The 26,613-nt window shown below is 52.7% G+C and overlaps 9 protein-coding genes across 9 annotated transcripts; 5 read left to right on the top strand and 4 right to left on the bottom strand.

Moving 5' to 3' along the window:
* Positions 1-260: 260 nt before the first annotated feature.
* NECHADRAFT_96437 (uncharacterized protein) lies at positions 261-1,820 on the bottom strand (the record flags this gene model as incomplete). Its single annotated transcript, XM_003050175.1, has 1 exon — positions 261-1,820. One exon carries the CDS (start codon positions 1,818-1,820, stop codon positions 261-263), a length of 1,560 nt encoding a protein of 519 aa, XP_003050221.1.
* Positions 1,821-3,150: 1,330 nt separating this feature from the next.
* Positions 3,151-4,464, bottom strand: NECHADRAFT_49375 (uncharacterized protein; the record flags this gene model as incomplete). The annotated part of the gene is made up of 3 exons (XM_003050174.1): positions 3,151-3,209; positions 3,258-4,301; positions 4,344-4,464. The coding sequence occupies 3 exons, from the start codon at positions 4,462-4,464 to the stop codon at positions 3,151-3,153; spliced, it is 1,224 nt and encodes a 407-aa protein (XP_003050220.1).
* Positions 4,465-4,769: 305 nt separating this feature from the next.
* Positions 4,770-6,323, top strand: NECHADRAFT_96435 (uncharacterized protein; the record flags this gene model as incomplete). The annotated part of the gene is made up of 2 exons (XM_003050578.1): positions 4,770-4,862; positions 4,914-6,323. 2 exons carry the CDS (start codon positions 4,770-4,772, stop codon positions 6,321-6,323), a joined length of 1,503 nt encoding a protein of 500 aa, XP_003050624.1.
* Positions 6,324-6,581: 258 nt separating this feature from the next.
* Positions 6,582-7,564, top strand: NECHADRAFT_49413 (uncharacterized protein; the record flags this gene model as incomplete). Its single annotated transcript, XM_003050577.1, has 2 exons — positions 6,582-6,817; positions 6,865-7,564. The coding sequence occupies 2 exons, from the start codon at positions 6,582-6,584 to the stop codon at positions 7,562-7,564; spliced, it is 936 nt and encodes a 311-aa protein (XP_003050623.1).
* A 2,118-nt stretch (positions 7,565-9,682) lies between these two features.
* Positions 9,683-15,295, top strand: JMJ2102 (jumonji superfamily protein; the record flags this gene model as incomplete). Its single annotated transcript, XM_003050576.1, has 7 exons — positions 9,683-10,096; positions 10,197-10,231; positions 10,392-10,431; positions 10,531-11,098; positions 11,260-11,351; positions 11,397-14,068; positions 14,113-15,295. 7 exons carry the CDS (start codon positions 9,683-9,685, stop codon positions 15,293-15,295), a joined length of 5,004 nt encoding a protein of 1,667 aa, XP_003050622.1.
* Positions 15,296-15,894: 599 nt separating this feature from the next.
* Positions 15,895-17,034, bottom strand: NECHADRAFT_85123 (uncharacterized protein; the record flags this gene model as incomplete). Its single annotated transcript, XM_003050173.1, has 5 exons — positions 15,895-16,200; positions 16,248-16,286; positions 16,335-16,399; positions 16,458-16,658; positions 16,707-17,034. The coding sequence occupies 5 exons, from the start codon at positions 17,032-17,034 to the stop codon at positions 15,895-15,897; spliced, it is 939 nt and encodes a 312-aa protein (XP_003050219.1).
* An 863-nt stretch (positions 17,035-17,897) lies between these two features.
* Positions 17,898-19,110, top strand: NECHADRAFT_63811 (uncharacterized protein; the record flags this gene model as incomplete). Its single annotated transcript, XM_003050575.1, has 2 exons — positions 17,898-18,494; positions 18,550-19,110. The coding sequence occupies 2 exons, from the start codon at positions 17,898-17,900 to the stop codon at positions 18,916-18,918; spliced, it is 966 nt and encodes a 321-aa protein (XP_003050621.1). The 3' UTR covers positions 18,919-19,110.
* A 1,715-nt stretch (positions 19,111-20,825) lies between these two features.
* On the top strand, positions 20,826-21,875 carry NECHADRAFT_85121 (uncharacterized protein; the record flags this gene model as incomplete). The annotated part of the gene is made up of 2 exons (XM_003050574.1): positions 20,826-20,840; positions 20,907-21,875. 2 exons carry the CDS (start codon positions 20,826-20,828, stop codon positions 21,873-21,875), a joined length of 984 nt encoding a protein of 327 aa, XP_003050620.1.
* A 2,534-nt stretch (positions 21,876-24,409) lies between these two features.
* Positions 24,410-25,439, bottom strand: NECHADRAFT_101732 (uncharacterized protein). Its single transcript, XM_003050172.1, has one exon. The coding sequence runs from the start codon at positions 25,430-25,432 to the stop codon at positions 24,512-24,514; it is 921 nt and encodes a 306-aa protein (XP_003050218.1). The 5' UTR covers positions 25,433-25,439; the 3' UTR covers positions 24,410-24,511.
* Positions 25,440-26,613: the final 1,174 nt, after the last annotated feature.

Genomic DNA, 26,613 nt, shown 5'->3' with positions numbered 1-26,613 from the left:
AGCGAGAGGCTTGGGCAAAGAAAGATTGTGTACTGTTGATCTAGCCAGAACTGTCTATACCAATTTGATTATTCTGTCTCATTTTTATGCCATGATATGTCCCTAAGAATGGGATCTAGATCTTCTTAAGCACTTAAGAGCTACTAGTAGAGTATCATCTAAGCTCGTCAGACCCAGGTTAAACGCAATGATGGTTCGAATGTCGTCTGTCAGGGGCTCACGTGACGTCGACACATCCATCTCCAGACACCCCCTTGAGCTCAACTCTTTTCCACCTGTTCAGATCGGACCTCCTGCTCCTGAGCATAAAGAACATCCTCTGACACATCTTCAATCTGCAAGAACGACTTGCGTCCCTTGACGACCCAAAACCCAAGCGCAATAACCAACATGATGCCAAACACTGCAATCGCAAAGTTCATATCGACGGGCGCCGGGTTAGGAGTCCAAGGGAAGAAGAAAAAGACGGTCGTGATGGCAGCATATATGATGGACACGGTGTTAAGGACAGGTCCTAGTTTGCCCAGGCCGAATTGTCCTCCGGGTGGTAGCTTGTCTCGACCGACCGCCATCAACACGGCGATGGGGATGGCGTATGAAATTGTTAGGGCGATTGTGCTGACGCTTAGGATAGCTTCGAGGGTGGTGCTGGAGAAGAGGTACAGTAGGCCCACGAGATTGATAATGACCGTCTGGAGAATCAATGCTCGACCGGGGACTTGCCAGTAGGGGTCGACGTAGGAAAAGTAGGCTCCATATGGAAATCCTCGGTCCCGGGCAAAACTCCATGTTAGTCTTGACGTTGAAGTGACGACCGAAATGCCTTGCCCGAAGCCGTTGAAGATGAACAAGGCGATCAAGGCCGCAGCTCCTTTCAGGCCAATCGTGCTTTGGACAAGCTCGATAAAGGGGAAGCCTGATGCGGGATCAAGAACGGCACTGAGATCTTGAATGCAGAAAAGACTGGCCACTAAGAAGACGAATCCCGAGATGGCACCAAGGACAACAGCCATCACCATCGTTCTCGGGGCGTTGCGGCGTGGAGCTGGCAGTTCCTCCACCATGTGAAGGACGGAGTCAAAGGCCGTAAGACTGTACGCAGCTTGAACAAGACCTAGAAACCAGACAACACCATCGCTCCAGCCAGTCTCGTTGACCCAACCACCAAAGACAAACTTGGCCGACTGGTATTCGAGGTTGGGCTCTGTTCCTACCACCGCAGGGAGGGCGATACAGAACGTAACAAACAACCCGACAAACCCAACAGCTACAAAGTTGTTAAAGTAAGGCAGGAACTTTTCAGACCGACATCCGACGTAGTTGACAAAGGTGAAGAAGATGTTGATGACCGTGTACACGAGAAACGTGACCCATCCCTTGTTGCCAGTCCACTCGGGGTCAAACATGAGTTTCATCGACAGACAAAACTCGGCCATGAAGGCGACCTGAGAGGCACTGAGGGCAAGCCACCCAAAAGTGTTAAGCCAAGCAGTCATGTATGATGTGAATCGTCCGAGAGGTGACCTCCATAGTCGCGATACCCAAAAGGCTTGACCTAGGGCTGTAGGCATGCTACTGCATAGCTCACCGAGAGACACGGCGATGCAAGTATTGCACAGCGCAACGAGGACAAGACCCCAGAGACAACTAACAGGCCCGCCATTCTCAATAGCAGTAGCAAGACCCTGCGCGCAGACGGCCCAAGTACCGAGGACGCAAAAGGCGAGGGAGAGCATGCTCAGCACGCTAAACTTGCGGGTGAGGCCCTCTGCATGACCAAACGCCGCGAGGTCGAGGGCGTCCTGCTCGGCCTGGTTCATCTGTTGTTGTTTCTCCATGGTACTCCAGAGGAAGACTCGACGATGGGGTAGTGAAGGGTTGTGGGCATTCTCTGGCGGAGAGGTGTATGTGTTTGGTGATGTTGGATTGAGTGAATCTTGGGGGGATATCTCTTGATCTTATAAGTGCTTCAAAGTTTAAACAGAAACTAGGGTCAAGTTCTTGCGGGGGAAACGCCTCTTGAAGGGAATTCGCCTCTTAGCAATAGTGTGGAAGACTCCGACACCAACAGACACTCTGGCCGGCGGCAACAATCGCCGGCGGGCATGCCGACAATAACATATTAATTAGCTTGTTCAATTTGTTCTTATGAGTTATCTCTGTGTGTAACGTCTCTTACACAAATCGATATCGTCGACAGGGTTCTTCAGATCCGCGGCGTTGAACTAGCTCCATCTCCGCATTCTCAAAATGCAAAGTATTCGCCCTAACCGGGATAGTTTGACGGGCGGATGCGGCAGGTCCGCATTAGATTGCTGCAGGCTCATTTGTCAACTGCAGGATACAGATTCATCAGAGTAAAAGTCCGAGCTTCTGGGTTTGTTATCAAATGTTTCATGTGTGAATTACAGGGGATATTATCTTCAGCTCAGCTTTATCAAGACGGCTCACATTGTCCAGGGAACTTGGTGGCAAAGCCTGGACCTTGTAATGGAATGAAGGCTTACACAACACCATCTAGAAGCCCCTAGAACCACGGACTCCAGAGAGCATACTAGACAGTAAACGCATCCAGCATGGGTCAAACATTGTTGTCCGTGGACCCCACCATCAATCGTTCATCCTTGCCAACAATCACCGTGTTGCAATCTAGTTACCCCATGGGGAAGAGGATTGCCAGAGGCTCGACGGTGAACCCGGCGCAGATCCGGTCGTGCTTCAGAGTCGCATGAACTTTCCAAATTGGGATTCCCGTTATCTTGTGACTCGACATTCATCTCGAGGTCGGCATCGGATCGAATACCCGCAATGTGACATGTCACAGCACCGTCATCATACCGATATTTGCAAGTCAAGAGGCAGAATTAGAATAGCTTTTGAGACATTTTTTATCATGTAGTTTGAGGCTCATTATACCCTCCACTGTCAAGGCGTACACGTAATGAGTTCCGACTCGACCAGTAGTCCAGCAATATCCTCATCACCGTTGTTCTGACAATCTACGTTTAAGTCTGCATTGCTGTCAATATCAGTCCATCAAGAGGCAGTAATGTCACTTACTCGGTACGATACCGGGCCCCCTTCCTCCACGTTTAATTCTTAGCCTGTCACGGCTCTTCATTTCTTTTCCACAAGAATCCCATCTGCCGCTTATGAGATGAGATCCGCAACGTTCATGGGCATCTCATCGATCTGGGTCGAGTAGTACACTACAAAAGTCAGTAAGGCTCATCAAAAACATCATAATAGGTACTCACACTCAATGTCTCGGAGAATGCGCACATCCTCAGTAGTCACAAAGTTGATCGCAACACCCTTGCGACCGAATCGACCGCTACGACCGATACGGTGGATGTAGTTCTCACGGTTGCTAGGCAGATCGTAGTTGATAACCAAGCTGACCTGCTGCACGTCGATACCACGAGCCCACACATCGGTCGAGATGAGTACTCGGCTGTTACCCTGACGGAAGTCCTGCATAATGCTGTCTCGTTCCTTCTGAGGCATGTCACCATGCATGCTGCTGACGGTAAAGTTTGCCTCTCGCATCTTGTCCGTAAGCCAGTCGACCTTGCGGCGTGTGTTGCAAAAGATGACGGCTTGCGTGATGGTCAGGGTGTCGTAGAGATCGCATAGAGTATCAAACTTCCAGTCCTCCTTCTCGACGGCGATAAAGTACTGCTTGAGACCTTCGAGGGTCAACTCGTCACGCTTGACAAGAATGCGAACAGGGTCCGTCATGAACTTGGTCGTCATGTCGAGGACATCGTAGGGGAGAGTAGCGCTGACAACCACAACCTGAGTAGCAGGAGGAAGGTATCGGTAAACATCGTAGATCTGCTCTCGGAAACCCTTGTTGAGGAGTTCGTCCGCTTCGTCGAGAACAAGCATCTTGATGTGTCTGGTGCGCAGATGTCGTCTTCTAATCATGTCGGCCACACGACCAGGAGTACCAGAGACGATGTGCTGTCCGTGGTCGAGCTTGCGGATATCCTCGCCAACGTTGGTTCCACCGATACAAGCGTGACATTGCACGTTCATGTAGTCACCCAGGGCCATAACAACAGACTGAATCTGAGTCGCCAACTCTCGCGTGGGAGAAAGAACAAGCGCCTGAGTCTCTCGCACTGCGATGTTAATAACTTGCAGCATGCTGATCGAAAAGGTCGCCGTCTTTCCGGTACCAGACTGAGCCTGGGCGATGGTGTCGCGACCCTTGCAGACCTGGACGATGGCTCGAGACTGAACGGCCGAGGGAGATTCGTATCCGTAAGCGTAGATGCCGCGAAGAAGGTTCTCTGCTCCATGTTAGCTACATTGTTTGCCTGTTTGTCCTCACATACCCTTCAGCGACATGGACTCGAAAGTCGGATGAACAGTAACCTCCTTGGAGGTGGAAAACTCCATCCTCTCATCGGCCTTGCGGTCAATTCCGCCTCCACCTGAGCCTGAGCCTTCAGCCATGATAGAGACAGTTTCCGTTTCGTTTCAAAAGGATACGATGGGGTCGGGAGATGATGATTGCGACGAGATTTGTTGTTGGTGTCGGTGGTCAAAGTTTTGGAACTTTAGAGGTGGCACGCGCCGGGAATACTTCGGAATGACAATGCGCGCCTGGAACGCCACTGTAATCGCGACTGGTGAAGCTCCGCAATTTTTTGAGCAACCCGAGCTCAACTTCATTCACATATTGCATCGCGTCAAGGTAGAGAATCAGGCGCATTCGACACAAGTATTCGAGAAGCTGGTTTTTACTCATTTCAGACGATATGTTGGTCCTTGAAGAGCAGCGGTACATCCATGAGGATCTAGAGCGCCTCGAGCAAGGCGTCGCCGATCGCATTCGCGACGAACCCAAACATGTGAGCAAAGAAAGCATACAACATGTTGACTATGATATGCTGACTCTATAGATTCGCGATCGCCTCAACAGAGATCACGAGATTTCTCAATTACTAGACCAGATTCAGGTTCAATCAAAGAACCTCCTCGACATCTACAAGGACGAGAACGGAGTACGATCAAAAGAGATTCAGCAGATTGGCACCGGCGATCCGTTCGAGGAGTTTTACAAGCAGCTCAAAGATGTCCGCGATCACCACGCACGATATCCCAACGAACAGGCCGAGAATTCGGAGCAGCGGTACAAGGTCAAGAGACCGACCGAGGGAGAGCCCATGCCATCTATCGTCGACTCTCTGTTCTCTGGAGAAGAAGCCTATGGACGATTCTTTGATCTGACTACCTGCCACGAAGCGTACCTCAACCTTCCCAACGTTAGACGATTGACATATCTCCAATACCTCGAAGCATTCGACAACTTTGCCCCTGGCCACGGCGGCGTCAGTCGATCAAACAAGCTGACCGATCAGTACTTCAAGTACGTCGGCAAACTAGCAGAATACCTCGAGAGCTTCATGCGACGAACGAGACCTCTGGAGAATGTGGATAAGGTCCTCACATCGTTTGATCAGGAATTTGAGACGGCGTGGGACAAGGACGAGATTCAGGGTTGGGAGAAGGAGACGCCTACAGATACTGGCAAGCAGGCTTCCGCAGCAGACGCTATCTGGTGCGATGACTGTCAAAAGGAGTTCAAGAACGAAAATGTCTACAAGAACCATCTCACAGGACGAAAACATATCAAGGCGGCTGAGCAGAGGAAACAGCACCAGGAAGAATCGACCACCAGCGGCGCAACCAACGGAACCGTCTCAGCGACACGATTAAAGGAGCGCGCCGTGGCAGAACGAGAGCACAGGGTGAAGCGACTGGCCAGCGCCATGAGCACCGAGCGTAGCGATACACGCGTTAACGTCGAGCGCAAGCAGGGCATGACGGAGCGCGAGCGTCAACAAGAGCTCGAGAACCTCCTCAACGTCCCCGAAGGTCAACAGGAGGCAGCCGACGAGGGCGATGGCGAGGATGAGGACGGCGAGGAGAGGATCTACAACCCCCTCAAGCTCCCCCTCGCATGGGACGGAAAGCCCATTCCCTTCTGGCTGTACCGACTTCACGGTCTAGGCGTCGAGTTCCCCTGCGAGATCTGCGGAAACTTTGTCTACATGGGCCGAAGAGCTTTCGACAAGCACTTCAACGAGGCGCGACACATCTACGGTCTCAAGTGTCTTGGCGTCAACAACACGGCGCTGTTCAGAGATATCACGCGTATCGACGAGGCGCTCAAGCTGTGGGAGAAGATCCAGAGGGAGAAGAAGCGCAACAAGGTCGATGAGGGCAGTGTGGTGCAGATGGAGGATGGAGAGGGCAACGTCATGCCTGAGAAGGTGTACTATGATTTGCAGAAGCAGGGTCTCTTGTAGGCTGGGTTGTAATTGGCGTCCAGGTCATGTAACATAGGTACCATAAAACAACTTCATATAAAGGATGGTATTGGATTTAAACCACATTAACTTGCCTCTGAGAGCTATCAGAATATCCACTTGATGCTGGTATGAAGTGGTGATGCGATGCACTGATGCTCACAAGATTAGTCATCCGACCCATCACCCCTCCGACTCGCTCACGCCAAGTAAACATCCTCACATCGAGAAACCCTTTTCTGACGCCTGCAGCCAGGCATGTCGCAGCTTTCAAGACCCCATCCAGCCCTCTACGGTGTCTACGTTCTCCGCTCTACCGTGCGCCATGCCTCCATCTACATAGGTTCTACGCCAAACCCTCCACGACGCCTGAAGCAGCACAATGGTGAAGCACGAGGAGGCGCTGTGCGGACGGCGCGGGAGAAGCTACGGCCATGGGAGGTCATGATCTTGGTTACTGGATTTCCCAGCTCGATTGCTGCCCTTAAATTTGAGTAAGTTTTGTTGTATTGTATTGCATCATGTTGTATTGACGTTCTAGGTGGGCAATGACAAACCCACATTTGACGACACACATTTCGGCAGAAGAGCGACTGACAAAAGCCGCCGAGAAACGAAAGGGAATGAAAAAGCCGCGAAAACCTATCCATACCCTCACTTCTGTTGTTTCAAATCTTCACTTGCTCACTAATGTCCCAAGCTTTGCCCGTTGGCCATTGACAGTGCACTTCTTTGCCAGCGAGCCCAAGAAGGCTTGGGACAAGTGGCTTCAGTCGATTGACGCAGTGCCAAGACAAGGCATGAATGTTTTCACAGATTTCGGACCGTCCAAGGAGACTCAGAGGGAATCGTCACCTGCGCCGTGGGGCATTTACGCCTTACCCCTGGATTATGCACCTATGAAGGGGTACATTGAAAAGGCACACAACGTCGTCTCTTTTGAGCGAGAAGGAAAATGCGTGCATTGCCATGAAGAGTTGGAATCGGGAAAAGGACTTCATCCGATGTGTCCAAACGGTAGATGCGAAGCAATGGGCCATCTCGACTGCTGGAGTAAACACGCCCTCAAGGGTGAAGACGAGGGGGCTATGATACCGCGGTCATGCACGTGTCCGAGTTGCTACAGCGAGATTCAATGGGGTGACATGATGAAGGAGTTGACACTTCGGGTACGGGGACCAAAGGAGGTGGAAAAATTGCTGAAAAAGCCACGGCGAACAAGGAAGGCTGCTGTATCTTGATCATGGGTCTGGCGTTGCATTATCGGCGTTTGGAAAGATACCCTTTGAGGATTGCTCTTTGTTTGTACCGCACTTTGCTCAAGTCTCATGTCAATCTCTGTGGTTTCGGATGCGGTGTCCCCTGTAACTGTGAGACGGGGCGTGCTGGTCAGCCTCACACAGGTTGTTTCTGACACCCATGCCGCGCATATTCCAGGCTGAGAGTAACTCTCCAGGCCTGATAATTGACGAAGCATCAATGCCAGTGTTCAGACCCTCCAACGATCCCCAGCAGAGATCTCGTCATGTCAACCCACAAAGCACCTCAATCTCGTCACGTCGTGTTTGCTTTGCCCCGGGGTTCCCCGCGAGCCCTGAGTCGCTGACCAGGCCCCCGGGCGGAGCGGCGTCCTTGTGCTGAACGTCATCTCGCCATGATTGGCTCGGTAGCGGCCAATTATTAACCGACCCCTGCTCATTCAGAGTTCGATATCAGATTGGTTTTTTTCTGGGGCCGGGCTTTTTTTCAGCGGGTGCCCTTTCAAGATTTTTAGGGGCCGACCTGAGTTCTGTTCTGGGAGAAGCGGGACATGCCAGCCACACAAACCAACCGCCCACAAGGGAATATGATGATGCCTGTCAGCGCGTGACTCGACTGAACGTCCATGTCACCATCTTGTCCGCATTCGGATGCTCTGCTCAATGACGACGTGGCCGTGGAATTAATCTCGGCTTGATCGTTGGTGAGATGCACGGAGCCGTGCCTAGCACATCAATCAACGTTGACGCGCAGCTGTCGAGCTCTGATATCTGTGTTGACCCATGTCAAAGTCCCTCACGAGGCTCGGAAATAGAAGCTGGGAGAAGCATCGTGGGGGCGGCATCCCTGAACCTCTCCCTTCGGACAATCGTCGCAAGGCTCGGCGTGTGCATCAGCCGGGAGATCGGAAGTGTTGGTGATGTTGTCGCTCCTAAATTCGAGATAATTGCTTGCATGAATCCCCAAGCTGACCCCATACCCCTTTGTGACCATCTTGAGCACCGTAGAGCCCGTCGATGGGTACTCTGTCTCGGTAATGTGGTTTTGCGCCCGGTCGGATGTCGTCGCCAGTGGGTCCGCACCTGAGCCTTCGGGTCCTTGTATCAGGACGGCGCTTTCCAGCGCTACGCCGACCAACGCGAGAAGAATTGGCGACGCAAAAGACTGGCAGAATGAGAGATGCTCAAGGACATAGAATTAGTTCTTTTAGACGCGTTCAATTCCCGTTATCACTCCCAAAAGCTCCTGCCATATTCTCGCTGCGGGTCCGAGATCCCACCGGACCTTCCGCCGTGACAGCGACGACGGGGCCTGTGGAAGCCACCCACGGCGGCGGCAGGTACCTTTGTACCTGGCGCCAGTCAGTGCTAACGGAGGTACCTCTCACCTAGGCGCAGCGCCGCCTTACCAGGAACCTCCCTCACACCCTCGTCCCTTCCCTTTCCTTTGTGCGCGGTGCGTGTGCGTGCCATGGCCCAAGGTCGCCGGTAGGTAGGCTCGACGCTCGCGCCTCCAGATCTGGGATTCCCTCGACCCATTCCCGCCTTCCCAAGTTCCCACTCACACCCTTCACCCTCCACTCCTTCCTCACTCTTCCTTCTTTCACTCCTCCATCAACCTTCCACTCTGATGGGTTTGCATGACTCGTTCCTCGCCCATCGCCTCGATCATCACCACGAGGCCCATTGAAGTCGAATATCTCTATTTTCAAGACTTGTACTCTCCAGGTCCTCAGCCTGGTCTACTTCCTCGTCTTACAACGTGAGTATCATATTCCTCGTGTTAGTTGGGTCATACCTGGATCCTCGTGCTCTCCCTTCCACAATAACCTTTCCACCACAGTCCACCTTGACGTTAACATTTGTAGCGCAGACATAAATCTCGGCTCGTCTTTTCTTCTCCTGCCATCACCTTTTACGAGTCTGGTTTCTCGCCGCGATTGGGACGCCGATAGCCTGCGATGCCGCTGGTAAACTAACGACAACGGCCCCTTCTCGAGTATGAAGTCGTCATCTGCCGCGCATCCGTAAAGTCGACCGATACTTCGATACGCCCCCTCTTCAATATCGCTCCCGTTTATCCTCGACCTTCGCTTCACCATGGTATCAGTACCAACTGTCGGCGCCGTCGCCGCGTCAAATTCCCACGGCGCCAGTGCGAGCTCGCGAAGTTCGCCTGCCGTAGGCGCTGGCTCGTCGAAACCGAAGCCCAAGGTCAACTCAAATGGTTACCACCCTATTAATCCGCAGACGCCTCTCAGTTCTTTGTCGAGCGCTCCCCTAGATCTAACCTCGGTCGAACGCCGAGGACAACCTACCGCAATCCGAGAGCCCGTGACAAAGACGAGCCGCCCGCATGGCCTCCAAGAAGCTCCCACCTACTGTCCAACCGAGGAGGAATGGCGAGATCCTTTCGAGTACATGCGCAAGATCACACCAGAAGCGAAGAAGTTTGGCATCTGCAAGATTATTCCTCCAGATTCCTGGAATCCCGATTTTGCCATCGACACCGAGGTATGCCGACCTTGCACGACCGCGTGCACCCCACAACTATGCGGCATTGTGAATGTGTCGCTCAGAGCTCATACTAATTTGTTTAGAAATTTCATTTCAGGACCCGAAAACAAGAGTTGAACTCGGTGGAAGGGAGTACGTGTTTCACCTTGTTTTCGCACCAGGAAGAAACTGACCAGCTAGGTACCCGCGCCAATCTGACCTATCTCGATGGCCTCTCAAAATTCCACAAGCAGCATGGCAACAACCTTCATCGCCTTCCCTATGTGGATAAGAAGCCGCTTGATCTTTACAGACTCAAAAAAGCTGTCGAGTCGCGAGGTGGCTTTGAAAAGGTGTGCAAACACAAGAAATGGGCGGAGATTGGCCGTGATTTGGGCTACAGTGGCAAGATCATGTCATCACTCTCAACGTCCCTGAAAAACTCGTACCAGCGATGGCTTTGCCCGTACGAGGAGTACTTGCGCCTGGCGAAACCTGGAGTCCACCAGCAATTAGAACAAGAATACGGCGGCCCATTGACTCCCAGTCCAGCGCATACGCCAATTAAGCGATCAAATGTCAACACGCCAGCGAGCGGTAGAGGCGACTCGCCAGCGCGAAACGCATCCGATGCTCTACAGGCCAGCATCAACGGGGTGAAGAAGGAGACGGATCGCGATACTCCAATGACCGATGCGCCGACCACGACCCCAGCACCAACTTCTGGCGGTTTCACTGCGATCAACTCTGGAGGTTTTACCGCGGTTAATTCGGGATTCACCAGTGTCAACCGCAGTACCAATGGTGACTCGAAGAGCTTTACTCCTGAATCTAAGCGATTCGACAGCCCAAGCTCCTCGGCAAAGAACACCCCAGACAACCGTGCGTCGAGCCTCATGGCTACAGCCCTGAAGCGTCAGCTCAGCTGCGACAGCTCATCAGACTCGACGAGAAAAGACGCCGACGCTGGTAAAGACGATGGCGACGCGGGTAGTCGTCGTTCTAAGCGTCTCAAGAAAGGTATGTGCACGCGATTCCAGATCCCAGCTCCATGCAAGGTGTACGCAGAGCATTTTCCGTCTTTGTCGTTGGTGGTACCATGCGCAGGGATTTCAGCTGTGATGATCCATGCCGCTTCTCATTGGCCCCTTGGCAGTTTAACTAACATTTTGTGCTCGCAGATGCCGTCCCCACTGTGGCTGGATCACACATGACGCCATTCCGTCCATCAGTGCCGAGGATTCCTAGAGATGAAGCTACACCAGGAGGCGAGGTGAGTGGTTCTTGCAATTGGCAAGAAGTTTACTGACATGGATAGAAATGCGAAACATGTGCAAGAGGAGAAGATGCGGGCTCTCTTCTCGTCTGCGAATCTTGCGATCACTCCTATCATCCCGGTTGTCTAGACCCACCCTTGAAGCGAAAGCCGGATGCTGAGTGGAATTGCCCCCGATGCCTCGTTGGAGATGGCCAGTTCGGCTTCGAAGAGGGAGGCTTGTACTCTCTGAAGCAATTCCAGCAAAAGGCAAACGACTTCAAGCAAGGCTACTTTGAAAAGAAGATGCCCTTCGACCACGAACTCAACTGTCATCGACCCGTCACTGAGGAAGATGTGGAGACGGAGTTTTGGCGATTGGTTGCTGATCTTGAAGAGACGGTTGAAGTCGAATACGGAGCCGATATTCATTGCACAACCCACGGCTCTGGGTTCCCTACTGCCGAACGACACCCCAACAACCCGTATGCGACCGATCCTTGGAATCTGAATGTCCTTCCATTCCACCCCGAGAGTCTGTTTAGACACATCAAGTCGGATATTTCTGGTATGACCGTTCCCTGGGTCTATGTTGGGATGATCTTTTCGACATTCTGCTGGCACAACGAGGATCACTACGCCTACTCAGCCAACTACCAGCATCTCGGCGCGACCAAGACCTGGTACGGCATTCCAGGAGAAGATGCCGAAAAGTTCGAGGCTGCCATGAGAGAAGCCGTGCCCGAGCTTTTCGAGACACAGCCAGATCTCCTCTTCCAGCTGGTGACGCTCTTGACTCCTGAACAGTTGAAGAAGGCGGGCGTTCGCGTGTATGCCCTCGATCAGCGAGCTGGACAGTTTGTCATTACGTTCCCTCAAGCCTACCATGCTGGTTTCAATCACGGATTCAACTTCAACGAGGCCGTCAACTTTGCACCTAGTGATTGGGAGCCCTTCGGCCTTGCGGGTGTGGAGCGATTGCAGCTGTTCCGAAGGCAGCCATGCTTTTCTCACGATGAGCTGCTCTGGACAGCTGCTGAAGGAAGCACGGCAGCCGGTCTCACGATCCAGACAGCGAAATGGCTAGCACCAGCCCTTGAGCGCATTCACAAGCGAGAGATTTCCCAGCGGGAGGAATTCTTGTCCAAGCATGGCGAGACATCACCCCATCAATGTCATGCCACAGGGGGCAGCGAAGACACTTGCCCTTTGACTTTCAAGGTTGACGATGAGGACGTCCAGGATGAGGAAGAGCAATGCTGCAGTTACTGCAAGGCGTTTTCCTATCTTTCACGCTTCAAGTGCCTCGCCTCAGGCAAGGTTCTCTGTCTGCTACATGCCGGCTATCATGCCTGCTGTGATCAACCCGAGCCAGCGCGTTTCCGAGGCGATGGACATGTTCTCATTTATCGCAAGACCGAAGAGGACATGGCTGAAACCTACCACAAGGTTATGGAGAAGGCCCAGACTCCCGAGGCTTGGGAAGAAAAGTATGAGAAGATCCTAGACGAGGAGTCTACGCCATCACTCAAGACCCTCCGAGCCATTCTTCATGAGGGTGAGCGCATCCCATATGAGCTGCCTTCACTACCGATTCTACAGGAGTTTGTCAACCGATGCAACGACTGGGTGGAGGAAGCGACAAACTACACTGTCCGAAAGCAACAAAACCGACGGAAGAACGAAAAAGCCTGGCAGTCTGGAATGCGAAAATCCATCGGTAGCGCCGAGCATGATCAAAAGGAGAGAGAGTCCCGAAATGTCTCCAACATTTACAGACTCCTCGACGAGGCAGAGCGGATTGGTTTCGACTGCCCTGAAATCGCTCAACTTCAAGAGCGCGCTGAAGCCATCAAGCGCTTTCAGACAAGTGCCATGCAAGCTCTGAAGAACACGGCAGCGGTGCCAGAAGACACAATCGAGGAGCTTCTTGAAGAGGGTCGCAGCTTTAATGTGGACACGCCCGAGGTCGAGCAGCTTTCCAGGGTGCTGGAGCAAATGCGCTGGAATGCAAAGGCTCGAGCCAACCGAAGTGTCATCATGACGCTGAAGGAGGTGCAGGATCTGATCGAAGAGGGAAATCGACTCGAGATTCAGCCGTACAACGACCACCTAACTCACTACCGCGAGCAGATGCATGCTGGACAAGCCTGGGAGAAGAAGGCAAAGGAGCTCATTGGTGCCGAGTTTGTGCACTATCCCCAGCTTGAGGCCCTCTCGCATCAAGTGCAGGTCAATTACTTGCCCGTCTCGCAGGAGACTCTGAATGCTGTCGACAACATCCTCCACAAGCAACGCGAAGCCCATCGTCAGATCCTTGACATTACCGAACGATGCCGGAACCCCGACTTTCGCCAACGACCTAAGTACTCGGAGGTGGTCGAAATCCAGAAGAAGTTGGAGGATCTCAACTCGAAGCCCAATGGAACGATTGATCTCGAAAACGAGCGAAAACGCCACGAGGACTGGATGCGAAAGGGCAAGAAGCTGTTTGGCAAGTCGAATGCGCCACTGCACATCCTCAAGAGCCACCTCGAATATGTGCTGGAGCGCAACCAGGACTGCTTCGATACCGAAAACGACACGCCTCGTCTGCCCGGGGAGCCAGTCTCCAGAGAGGTTAGCCCTGAACCAGGGGTGAGTAGATGGGAAGACCCGCGGTCTCGGCAAGTCTTTTGCATCTGCCGAAAGATTGAGGCAGGCATGATGATTGAGTGCGAATTGTGCCACGAATGGTGAGTCGAGTTTTGGACAAGTGGAACAACGCTAACATGACCAGGTATCACTACAAGTGCCTCAAGATTGCCCGTGGCAAGGTCAAGGAAGACGACAAGTACACTTGTCCTATCTGTGACTGGCGAATGAAGATTCCTCGAGATGCTTCACGACCAAAGCTGGAGGATCTAGTGGCTCTATCGGACGAGATGCCCTCTTTGCCTTTTCAGCCTGAAGAGGAAGAGGTGCTACGCAAGATCATTGACAATGCGCAAAACTTCCGCAACCACATTGCCAGGTACTGCAATCCACTTTTGTCGACGGAAGCCGAGGCCGAGACTCAACGGTTCTACCTCCGAAAGATCGAAGGGGCCGAAGTCTTGCTGGCGTATGAGACGAACTTCTTCCGCCAAGAACTCCACAAATGGTGTCCCGTGGCTCCTGAGGCTCCACCAATACTAGAGGTGTCACTGAGCACTCGAAAGCCTCGGCCCACCAAGCTGCAGAAGATGCTTGTCGAGTATGGAGTCGATAACCCCGACGACCTCCCTGAGCACGCCAAAGGTAAGGCCAACAGCCTGCGACGAAAGGCGGCCAATGCAGAGGCGGCTGCTGCTGCTGCTGCGCAGTCACAATCCGCCCCGATCTTGCCTCCAAGTACGGCTTCTGGAGCGTATGCAGGCCCAGCATTCTTTCCCAGGACAGGGGCGACTTTGAGCGGTAGTCCTCCGACTCACGGGCACCCAGAGCGTCGACCCTCGCAGTCTGGCTCAAACCACTCGAGGGATAATTCAGTCAGCATGGGTAGTGGGCTACACCCTGGTCTGTTTGGAGCTGGCGGTCCACAGTTGGTTGTTGGCAACTCTTCCATGTCTCTGGAGGAAAAGCTTCTGCAAGGTCAAGACGACGGCATCAGCTTTCACACTGAGGCTGAAAAGAGTAAGGCTCTTGAAATCCTCTCGAGGACGGAGATGGGCAGAAAGCAAGCCGAAAAGATGTGGGGACCAGACGTTTGGGGACCTCGTCGTGGCTCTATGGGTGATGGAGGAAGACGCATGACTCCAAATCCCATGGACGACGATATGATGAAGCAAGAGGACGGCAACGTGGACCAGATGTTCAAGGAGATGACGAACCAAGACGAGGAGGACGACAAGAAGAAGGATGCAAGTGGTGATGTTCATATGACGACGGCATCCCTAGAAAAGGAGAGAAACGGCATGGACGCGCTCCTAGACGGCGCGTAAGCGACGCAACGGATGCAAAGAGTACAAGATTCAGACTCGGAAGCGAGCGAGGTAGAAGGGCGTTTTAATCGGCTACCAAAACATGGCATGGGAAGGAATGGAGTTGGCTGGAGGGAATGAATGAATGTTCTACAGCGATGGAGGCATGCGAATGAGTGAGAAGGGCTCTAACTCGTTAGTTTTTTCTTTTCTTTTTTGAAATGATATGAAATGCATCAATGGAGGCGTCTGGTTTCACAAGGAGAAAAGGGATATCTGGCAATACGTAGGTATTGTATTGGTTCATAAAATATGGATGCTCTCGTTGAAAGGAGCAATCTACCTATCAAATTTCTTTTTCCAGGGCGTTGAGCCCGGACGTCTAAGTTAAAGGGAACAAACAATAAATGCTGTTAAACGCCTCCCCTCCTTCATATCTTATTTAGCCAAGATAGCCTCAACTGAGGAGGCGCTTTTTCGTCATGTCCAATTGTTGAAGACACAAGGGCTCTTTTTTTTCTGCTCTTTCTTTGTTGTCCCTGGACGTCCCTGAAATGAAGTAAATATCCAATCTCCCCAAACGCCGATAAATGCAAAAAAATTATTCGTCTTCGGTCTCTTTATCGGTTGATACCGATGAGGTTGAGAAACTCGTTGCGCGTCTTGGACTTGCGCTCGAAGCATCCGAGGACGCAGCTGGTGATGGTGGAAGTGGTGGTCTTTTCGACGCCGCGCATCACCATGCACAGGTGGCTCGACTCCATGACGACGGCTACACCCTGGGGTTTCAGGATCTCCATGATGGCGTTGGCGACTTCCTTTGTGAGGCGCTCCTGGATCTGAAGGCGGCGGGCAAACATTTCGGCTATGCGGGGGAGCTTGGAGAGGCCGATGACGGTTTCGTTGGGGATGTAGCCGATGTGCATCTGAAGGCGTTAGATGAGACCATTGGGGGGATTTATGGGGTGCTTACCTTGCCTGTAAAGGGGACGAGGTGATGCTCGCAAAGAGACTGCAGATTGTAAGTATACATCTTGACAAGAAGAGCTGGTCAACTTACAAAGACTTCAATATCCTTGACAACAACCATCTCACTATGCCCCTCCCTAAATAAAGCATTGTTGACTGTTGCACCTCTAGTCAGCAAGTTTACACTTTAGCCCCCAATGCGTAATCAACGTACCGATATCCTCAGCATTGACCTGGTATCCTTGAGTCAAGAAGAGAAGAGCCTTGGCGTAGCGCGAGGGCGTGTCGAGGAGACCCTCACGGTCGGGATCTTCGCCGACGCACTCGAGGAGCGTGCGCACGGCACCGCGCATGCGATCGAGGCGCTGCTCGGCTTGTTCCTTTGTCTCTTCTCGTCTCTCTCGGGTGCCGCGGCCTACCTCAAGTCAGCTAGACACATAAGATGGAAGAAGGAGAAACGTACTTGGCCTACTAAGACCATCAAAGTCAATCACGGGACTAGGCGACCTCGTCTTGACGACAGCGCCCTCTGCAACGGCGCGCTTCTTCTTGGGGAGGGGTTCATCGCGAGGATCCCGCGAGGCCTTGGCAAGGCTGTTGCGGCGCTGCGCGAAAGCACCTGGAACAGATATGTCACCATTACTTCGCTTCTTGCTGCTTCCGTTCTTGCGATCGCGACGCTTCTTGCGACGGCTCGAATCATCGCTGCTACCGGTCGAAGACCCCGAGACGCTGGCGGGGCGCTTCTTGTTGCTTGCTGCGACGAGAACGCCGTCTTCTGAAGGAGCCATTGCTATGATTGAGTGTGTATTGTTGTTGTCGCGCAAGAGTCGAGTGAGGAGATATGATGACAAGATAAAGAAGGAAAAGAGGACGAGCAAGCGATTAAAAGAAGAGAAGTGATGTATCGCTCGAGTCAGGGTCCATTCGAGTTTGGAGGAGAGGTCCCGGCCATCGGCGGCCGGGGCGGAGCAAAATTCAAGGATCATGGGGGGGTAGGTAAACGCTTGATGTGTTTGGTCTAGCGGGACTTTTTTTTTTCTACAGAGTCTTTATCTTATCAGAGACCGTTTGACGTCACGGGTTTGTACAAAACTTTGTTGTTTACAATTGATCAAGTATTGTCAAAGGGTTATGAAACTGGACGAATATGGAAGCAGCTTCTACAATCATCAACAATTAATTTCTTACAGCAAAACAAACAACATCTCTTCGTTTTCCAATGCTAGAAAACACTTCATCTCATGTCAACTACAATCCCCATTGTTAGCCCGCTTTGTCGTCAATTGCAAGCAATCCAATTGCTCAATCAGAAAAGAGTGGGGCCAGGTCAGCAGAAAAACGGAAGATGGAGCCGCATTCCGGTCATGTGTAAGCACACGTGATCTCGCAACAATCACGCTCCGAAACATGGGAGAGGACGCGCAACGAACGGATCCTTCTCCGTGTGCAGCAATCTTTCATCTCGGCGTTTGATCCCGAAGCCGATATCGAAATCGATCCTCGCTCATCAACTGTACATTCGACTGTCGGTTCGTCGCATTAGTCTGTTTCTCGCGGTTCTTCTCGACTACGCATTCTCTCCAATCGAAACATCAGCGCACCAAGCACGAAACCCAGCCAGATCTCCATATCAACCCAACTCGAATCAATCATGGCTTCTCCTCCCTACGCCTCCTCCCCCTCAGCCATGTCGCCTCCATACCCATCACCAGCGCAAATCCCCAACAAGAAGCGCTCGTCAACCCTCGACGTAAACAACCCTTCAAAGCGCCGCAAGCCCTCGAACCTCTCGCAAACCTCCAACTCTGCAGCCGCAGTCAACCACCCTCTCCGCCAGACTTCTTTCCCCCCAGAGGCCCGATCCCCGTACCCTCGCTCCCCTTCCGTCGACGCATCATCACATGTGAGCGGAAGCGCAGTAAGCGTCACGGCCAGCGGCGCGCCAAAGAAGAAACGCGGCCGGAAAGCAAAGAACGCGAAGCAGGATGATGCGCGTGAGCAGACACCCAGCCTCGTAGGAGGCCGCGCTCCTACAGCCGTCAGCGGACAGGGCGGAGATAAGGAAGACGACGACGAGGATGACGAAAAGGCAGAGATGGCGCTCGAGGATGTGGTTGCAAGGACACAGGAGCAGAAGCAGGAGGAGATTCGTCTACGTGCAATGCTTGTTGAGGCCTTCGACAGCCAGCAGTATAACCGATACGAGCTTTGGCGCGCAGCCAAGCTCGCAGACTCTGTCGTCAAACGAGTATGGCACACCCACAGCCTACGAATGATGCATTTCCCTTTACTAACTACGGCAGGTGGTCAACGCGACCGTGTCGCAATCCGTTCCGCAAAACGTCAGCACAGCCGTCAAAGCCGTTGCCAAGCTCTTTGCCGGTGAGATCATCGAGGCCGCCCGCAACGTGCAGGCCGAGTGGATAACGACAGGAGAGAAGCAGAGCGAGCTCCCAACACCGCCCCCCTCCAACAACGACGCAGCTGCCGAGGAAGAAGAGGTAGACCTGAAGCGCGGGCCCCTGCGTCCTGACCACCTGCGTGAGGCATGGCGTCGCTACAGGCTGTCGGGAGAGAGCCGCGGAGTGGGCGTGCAGCAGCTCTGGCATGCGCAACAGGCCGATGGTGTCGACCGCTTCTCGACACGCACGGGAAAGCGGCTCTTCAAGTGAGGCTGGCAAGGAGGGAGCCCATGCATGAAGCAAGCATGCCAAGACATGGCTACGACCCTGTCTTGGAAAGATGTGAACGTGGCAGAGCAGCTCTGGGCAGAGGTTGAAAGAAAGCAAGAAAGGGGGACGGCGGATGAATGGTCTTTAAAGCGTAATATGATACCCTTAGCCAGATCGGGAAATACTGGCTCGATACCCTGCCAGACGAGATAATACCGAATCGGGCATGTTTTTTGACTCTACAAACTGAAATGTCTTGCATCCATCGCCAATGCCTGTATGTGTCTGTGGTGTCACTTGTTGGTGCCGTTATTCGGTGACCGCGGGGAGTTTATCGGTACTTGTGAAAATCACATACAAATCAGGTATGGGCTTGCCATGTGGCAGAGTTGGCTAAATCGTCAAGCTGCCAATTAAACTCTCCCAATTTGCTTCTTTTTTCGTGTTGCAAACGGCCATCTACTCTAGTTAGTCAGTCGGTAAAAAACACCAAAGCGAGCGGATACGCGGGTCATAGTCACAGTCACAGGTGGTGGACTGATCTGATTCTTCTTGCTTGAACCTCGGTGCCCTTTGTGACATTGTGCGAGCAAGCTCCAGGATTCTGCTTACTCTCTCACCTTGGCCTTGTTACACGAAACGCTCGTCTTGGCCCTCGCTGCCTGTCTCCTCTCCTTGCGAGACGCTGCCAAGCGCAATCGCGGGGGCATATGGGAAACACGGCACACTAATCTCTCCGTACGACTTGCTCTATAGTCCCATGAGTTGGAGCCAAGCCTTGGCTGCTGAGGTCGAGACTCTGGACCTCGCTGAGTCGCTGCGCTGATAGTGGGTTCTTCCGTCCGCACAGGACCCAAGCAAGACCAAAGCAGGCAAGGAGTTGGTTGTAAGCAACCTTCCAGGGCTGCTGTCGCCTGTCACGGCTAACAACCAGGCAAGCAATCCTTGTTTGCCCTGCCTCAACGGCCAAGACTTTCTGTGGCATGCGTAGTCAGCCAGCTCAACTCACCAGACCTGCTCCAGCGAAAGGCGTCCCGTCAGTGACAACTCGCCGGCAAGCGAACCTTTGAGCAGGGTCTTGGCAAATGTTCCGGGTCCAGACTGTCCCCGGTCCCTGAGCTCACCGACCCCAGACAAGACAGGTCAAGCCAAATCCACCTGTCACCGTCTCTGCCCCAAGCATATTGGACCCAAACTACAAGACACTCATCGCCCTGGATAGTCGGCATCGCACCTCGACCGGATAGAAAGAGCCGAGAGGCTGGCTTGGCAGTCGGCTGGCCCGACAGACCGTGGCGCAGCAGTTGCCAGCCCAGCAATGCGCTGAAAAATATGGGGCGTCTGGGCGGCTGGGCATCCCACAACCAAAGGCCCAGAGACCCAGAGCCCAGAGAGACCGTTCGTCCCCTGCAATAACTCGGGATTTCGCTATCATTTTAAGGGAGGCTAGGGCGAAAACCTCGACCAATGTCTCCACTGTCTGCTGTCTTGCTTGTCGTAACGTTGCTGTTCTCATGGCGGCCGACTACTCATGACAATAACAAGAGTTTTCGAGGCAGGTCCTGTTCCAGTGCTTCCGATAGTGACGGCGTCTCAAAGGCCCCTCATAGTCTTGGCGCCAAGGGCGTCTCGTTGAGCAATGCAAGCTCGAAGTCGTGATAGGGTTGCCATGCTTGGATGTATGTTTAAAACCTCCCTGGCGCTAGCGTCTTTCGTCCGGCAGCTGGATCTGCACCTCCCAGGACATGGATCTCTGCCAAGAACTCGGAGCTCGGCCGTCAACGCGCGTCCTAGACTTGGCAGGTCAAAAGGTACATCAAGAAGAGCTCACATCTCATCCCGATTGTCCATGTCTTTTGCATCCGTCTCGTAGTGTAGACCTGGATCAATGAACCACATGTGCCGTCATGACGGGAGGAAAGGTGAGTCTTTGGTCTCGGGGAGCAAGTCTTCTGGCCTCCTCACAACTCTGACTCGTCGCCCTGCAGAAGGAGGGTTCGAACAACCCATCCGCCATCCGTATTCGTGACAACCAGCGGCGCTCCCGTGCACGTCACAAGGAGTATGTCGAAGGCCTGCAGAAGAAGCTCCAAGACTATGAGCGTCAAGGAGTCGAGGCCACCCTTCAGATGCAGCAGGCCGCTCGCAATGTCGCCGTCGAGAACTCGCGCTTGAGGATCCTGCTGGGTTACCACGGCGTCACCGCCGAAGACATCGACAAGTTCTTACAGAGCTTCCCAGATCAACCCGCCACCGATGCCGCAAAGGCCACCCTATCGCAGCCAGCCGCTGGTCAGCCGCCTGCCCTCGGCACAACGCCCAAGATGGCTCTCCAACCCCTGTCTCGACCGCCGTCAGCAGATCCCATCCGGTCAACATACATGCCTCCCCAAATCTCTGAAAATAGCAGCACCCGCGAAGTCGTCGACGCAATCGTAGGAATCAGAAGGGACGGCAACAAGTCGGGCTCGTCCAGCTCCAGCGGGCCACAACTTTTACCCATCGAACGACAAACGCTCCTCCAACCTCGACCTCAACCACCAGCCTTACCAGTCTTGCCCGCACTCGTCCTCGGACAGAGCAGGCCAGAGCCTAACCCCCTCGATAAACTGTCAGTCCTCGCAAATGCGAGTGTCCAGCAAGAGTCCGGTGCCAGCAAGCACCACCGTACCCATTCCCGCACAGATAGCCTCCTTGTCCCGAGTCCGCCGGTAGTGGGACAAAGCTCACCCACCTCCTCGCATACGACCCCTAGCCGATTGAGCTCGACGTCCCCACGGAGCTACGAGTACGGTTCGAGATCACCGCTCGACCTTCCGGTTGGGACAGCACCCAGCTTCGTTACGGAAGTTCCGGGCCGCAGGGAATCTGACTCGACAAATCCGGCGCTAAGTGGTGACAAGGGCGTCGTCCAAAGGTCGCCAGTACTCCGTGTACATGATGAGAGGACCCCCTGAGCAAAAGGGGTTGATAAAAATTATACCATGTAGCGAGCAGCTTTGCCCGTATGTCTCGTGGTACGCACAGTTCCTGGATGCTCAGTTTCCAGGCCGGTAATCTGACGTCGTCTAGACAAGCTTCGAGATCCACTAGATCCCACGTTCGCCTCTCGACATCTCCTGTGGCCCTGCCACTCAGATCCATTGCCAAGACGATCTTCGAACGGCGTGGCGAATCCCAGTTATCGTGCGAGTGTCGACGATGATCTCTTACACACTTGTGCAATGAACCAGTCCATAGTGCACTCTTCGGGTCTGAAGTACCGGGGTACTTGGCGAAACGGCGAACCGTAGAAGTTTGATCATCGGGGTCTCCGATGGGTGAGGAGGTCGATCAACTGGATTGACTGAGTTCGGCCGAACGTTGTGCACAGAGGATTTATCGACAGGCGTCCAAGCCGAAGGGGTGCCTGTCCCAATATTGAAAGATCTTTAGCAATGTCTGGGAAAAGTTCAGACCAGGAACTCGAGAGTTTGAAAGTCAGCCTGATATAAGTCAGCTAGACCTGAAGGTCTTGGCGGGAGGCCGCCTGGCAAGCCTATGGGTCCGAAGAGACGGGTTGCCAAAGGCGGCTGAAACCATTGGTCCTGATCGGGGATGCAATGGGAATGCAAAGATAAGGTATCTCCGGAGATGTCTTTGTTGGCCAAGGACTCAACGTCAACGACAGAGTTGCAGTGGTTGAGAGAAGATGGCGCGAGACTGGATAGAAAACGACAGAAAGGTCAGCAACCGTATAGATGAAGCAAAATAAAGAATTTTGAACAAGACAGAATATCCTGTGAGCTGAAATTTTCCGGCACAGATTAATATTCTCCCCTGGTAAAACCCCGTTGGCCCTCGAGTTGCTCGGACAGTTCGCTCATGTCGGGAAATCAGGGATCCATCATAGATCCACAACGGCGTCATACTGGCCCAGCCAACCGAAAGGTAAGCCCGGGATGACGTCCCGGTGCCTGATGGTCCGTAAGAACCTTGTGAGGTTTTGTGTCTGGTGTGGTTGTTGTTTTTGGTATCTGGCAAGCAGTTACGACTGAAGCTCCTTAGAGGAGAATGAACTGGGCGTTGAAGATAGATCTGGGATATCTCCATATCGTTCGCTCGTAGATCATGACCGGATCGGAGGGAAGAGGCAGAAACAGATGGAGAAGAATAAAGAGACTAAAGAGGTTGAAGAGGAGAAGTCGGAAAAAGAAAGACAGGGAGGAAGGACGGGAGATAACAGGGTTGAAGCAAGAGCGGAAAGTGGGCACGCGACTGCAATGGCCGGAAAGGGAAGGAAAGGGGGATATTCAGGAGGAAGGAGCCAGCCAAGTCTCTTCCTTCTGCAGAAGAGAACGAATCAAGAAGAGAAGTATACCGATATGGCATCCGCTGAACAATAAATCCAATGCTTCCAAGGCGCAGCAGCATCTCGTTTTGTTTTACGTACTGGCAACACAAAGAGCTTTGGCCAATCAGATAGCTCGAGTGACGGACAGCGCAATTCCCAGGGTACAAGTCCGAGATCGTTGGCCCCGGGGTGGAGTAGAGGAGCTTGATAGCACGTGCCAGTGGTCGATCGCTGACTGGCTAACTCGTTAAGCTTTGACATTAAGGTGTGGCTTCGGTCCATCGCGGCTCGCTTCCGGTACGTATTCTTTCCATGGTTACAGTGCTTTCGCCAGTCGGGTTTGGGTATCCAGGACAGGGCATCAACGGCGTGGAATGAGACGTCGTGTGGTTCGAGATGTAGTTGGCCTGTAGACTTGGAGAATGACGGTAGAGGCTGATATGATCTGCGGCATGGTTGGTAAGGTTCTGATTGTGCAGACGTTGGCAAACTGAAAGTTACGTACCTGGATCACTTACACCAATCCCTCAGCACCAGGCCATGGTCAACAGCGACGCAGACTCTCCAGGCCTCAGTTGGTGCGGCCTCGCGGATAAAAAATTAGGGTCGCCGCCCAATATTTAAAGAAACGGTAGCCTAAAATGGCCGCGCGGCCTCGGCAATGGATGGGCCCGTAGTCGGTGGTGGCAGTGCACGCCCGACTCGTCGTCATTCAAAAAGGGAGAAAATGTCGAGCTTGGCGCCAACAAGGTCTGCTGGGTCCCTCTTGGGTGTAAATGTGCTCAGTCCCGAGTATCAGATAAGGCATCTGTGGCGAAAGGGTCGAGCCAAGAGTCCCGGCCCAAGATACCGCCTCGATTAACTCTTGGATAGCTTCCGAGTGGGTTACAAGACAAGGTTTACGAATATTGTGCTTGGCCCAAATGTGGTTATGACTTCATTCAGGCCTAAAAATGGAATATTTGTGACCAAGGCACATTGCCAAGAAGACAGCCGGTCTGGTAGAGTCTCGTACTTCTTTAGGTGAGCCAGTTACTGCTTGCAGTTGCTCACTCTATCACGAGGACTTGTCTAGACGAGTTTATAAGGCGATTCTGAGACAATCTCATCGCGAGTAAGACATTTAATTATCAAGGGCGATATATGAGAGGCCAAGACTTGCAGCTACCTATACTTAAATTTTTAAGTTGATGATCAATATACCCCGGACAGCTTGGCACATCAAAGACTCTGGGCGCCCAGCCATACCTGAGACTCATATTAAAGAGCCGGGTACTCCCTCAGAAACTCATCAAACCCTGTAGTCTTTACTCCCAGTCTCTCATTGTCCAATTCTCCAAGAGACCAGGTCCCGTCAACGGTGTGTAGTTGATAGAACCACCCGATGTACGGCCAGTAGTTCCGTCTTGATCCTTGCCTCCTCGCCTCAAGAGCTCTTTCACGCAACTCGTCCACAGTTCCCTTCATGCGAATATCCACTTTGCAGTTCCTAACCTTGCCGTATATCGTGGCTAGCTCCTTAAGTGTGCTACTTCCAGAACACACAGTCCAGTCGCCGCCTTGAGACGCATCATCTCGCTCGATGATGGCGGTGGTGAACTCTGCAGCATCTCGCTCTGTAGTCCAGTGCCAGATCTCCTCGCCCGTTCCCCAAATTTCCATTGTCTTGCTGTCTGGGTCCCAGCAACCATTATGCGCTGGGCTAAAGTGACCATGACCAGGTGCAGAAAAGAGCACCTCAGCCAGCACTCCAGTGAAGATGTAAATCGGTTTCAGATTCGAAGATAGGTCCACATGATTCCTGAAAGAGATGAATGGATCATAGCTCTCCTGAACACCAAGCTTCATGTTCCTCCAGTCATAACTCCAGCAGTGGGCAACGTATGTCTTGACACCAGCTCGTCCAGCGGCACGTAGGAGGAGGAGCTGGCCTTCAAGCTGTAATTGGGGGATACCCTGGTACGCGCAAATAACCACGTCGACGCCCTTGCAGGCACGATCTAGAGCCGGAATGTCATAGTAAGTCTCGCTTTGAACGAAACTTTCGAGTTTCTCTCGGCGAGAGGGCTCAAGTTTGGACGGGTTGCGACCGAGGGCGCGGACTTGATGACTGTGAGAGTGAAGGCTATCAATGAGCTTTTGGCCGAGATTTCCGGTTGCGCCAGCTATAAGAACAAGCATATTGGAGTTCCAATTGGAGGAAGAAAGGGTGATGTTTCTGTATTGACTTTGTCCCAGGTCTCACAACTTATATCCCTGTCTTCGGGGCTCGGTAATTCCCTTCGCGACTGCTTAACTCCGGCCAATCTAAAGAGACTGATCATCAACACTTATGCAGTCATCTCAGGGACAAGCGGTCAAGGATCGTGCTTGTAGGGAAGAGACTGATTAGTAAAGGCGCATATGATCCTTCGGATGATCGGCAAACAACTGACTCGAAAAGTAGCATGGCCCCAGATTCTGGAAACCCACGCGAGCTGTAAATAGGATAGATTTTGCTTAGCTGGTTAGACTGGTGCATGGCTGGTTTATTCAATGGACTCGGCCTTCTTTAACCATGATCCGTTATAGTTCTTGATTAATCCCAATACTCAACTGACCTGGCTATAGGGTATTGGGATTATCACTCGTATTGTCAACTACCTTGTCTAGGTACCTACTGTTAATCCTTGCTCTACTGTTGCTGGCCCCTTTGTCTTTGTTGTGGGATTGCCAGGCTTTCTGTCCTGCTCACTTCATGCTCGACGAGGGAAGCATCGCCTTCAGCAACACCCATGCTAGCTATTGACACGCAGATTCTCACAACATCCTTAACCCAACCCTGGATCATATAATATACACGCCTGGAACTTCCAGAAAAGTAATACTCAACTCCAGCCAATCCAATTCCCCCTCCTTTCGTGTTAAACATGTGAAAGCTTCCTTCATCGTCCGAGGTTCAGGGTAAGCGAGAAACTCTATCATTGCCCCGGTTTCTCGAATTACCTATATGGTCACCTACGCAATATAACTATTGAATATGCTAACCCGAGTTTCTACCTATGACCGTACGACTATCGCCTCGTGCAACCGTAGCTCAGGGACGGAACCCGGTGGACCTGCCAGATTAGAGAACCTCCGGGACTAACCCCGGCCTTTTGCCCCACAGCCACCGAAACGGCGCCGGCTCTTGCCCCGATTCCGGTAGTTGCGATAAACAACCCCGGAAAACCACTTCACCTTAATCGCGACCGAAACATGCCCAAAATAAACCCTTTGCCGATGCATCATTCACCGAATCGGCTCGGCCCGTTATCCTGAAGTGAACAGACATGCCGGAGCTCTGCAAGTCATTCCCAGGGTCACTCACCACTCGGCGGCCA

This window comes from Fusarium vanettenii (genome assembly GCF_000151355.1).
Source record: "Fusarium vanettenii 77-13-4 chromosome 9 genomic scaffold NECHAsca_6_chr9_2_0, whole genome shotgun sequence".
Lineage (NCBI taxonomy): Eukaryota > Fungi > Ascomycota > Sordariomycetes > Hypocreales > Nectriaceae > Fusarium > Fusarium vanettenii.
The sequence above is the reverse complement of the archived record's forward strand: the minus strand, read 5'-3'. Positions and strand labels throughout refer to the sequence as shown.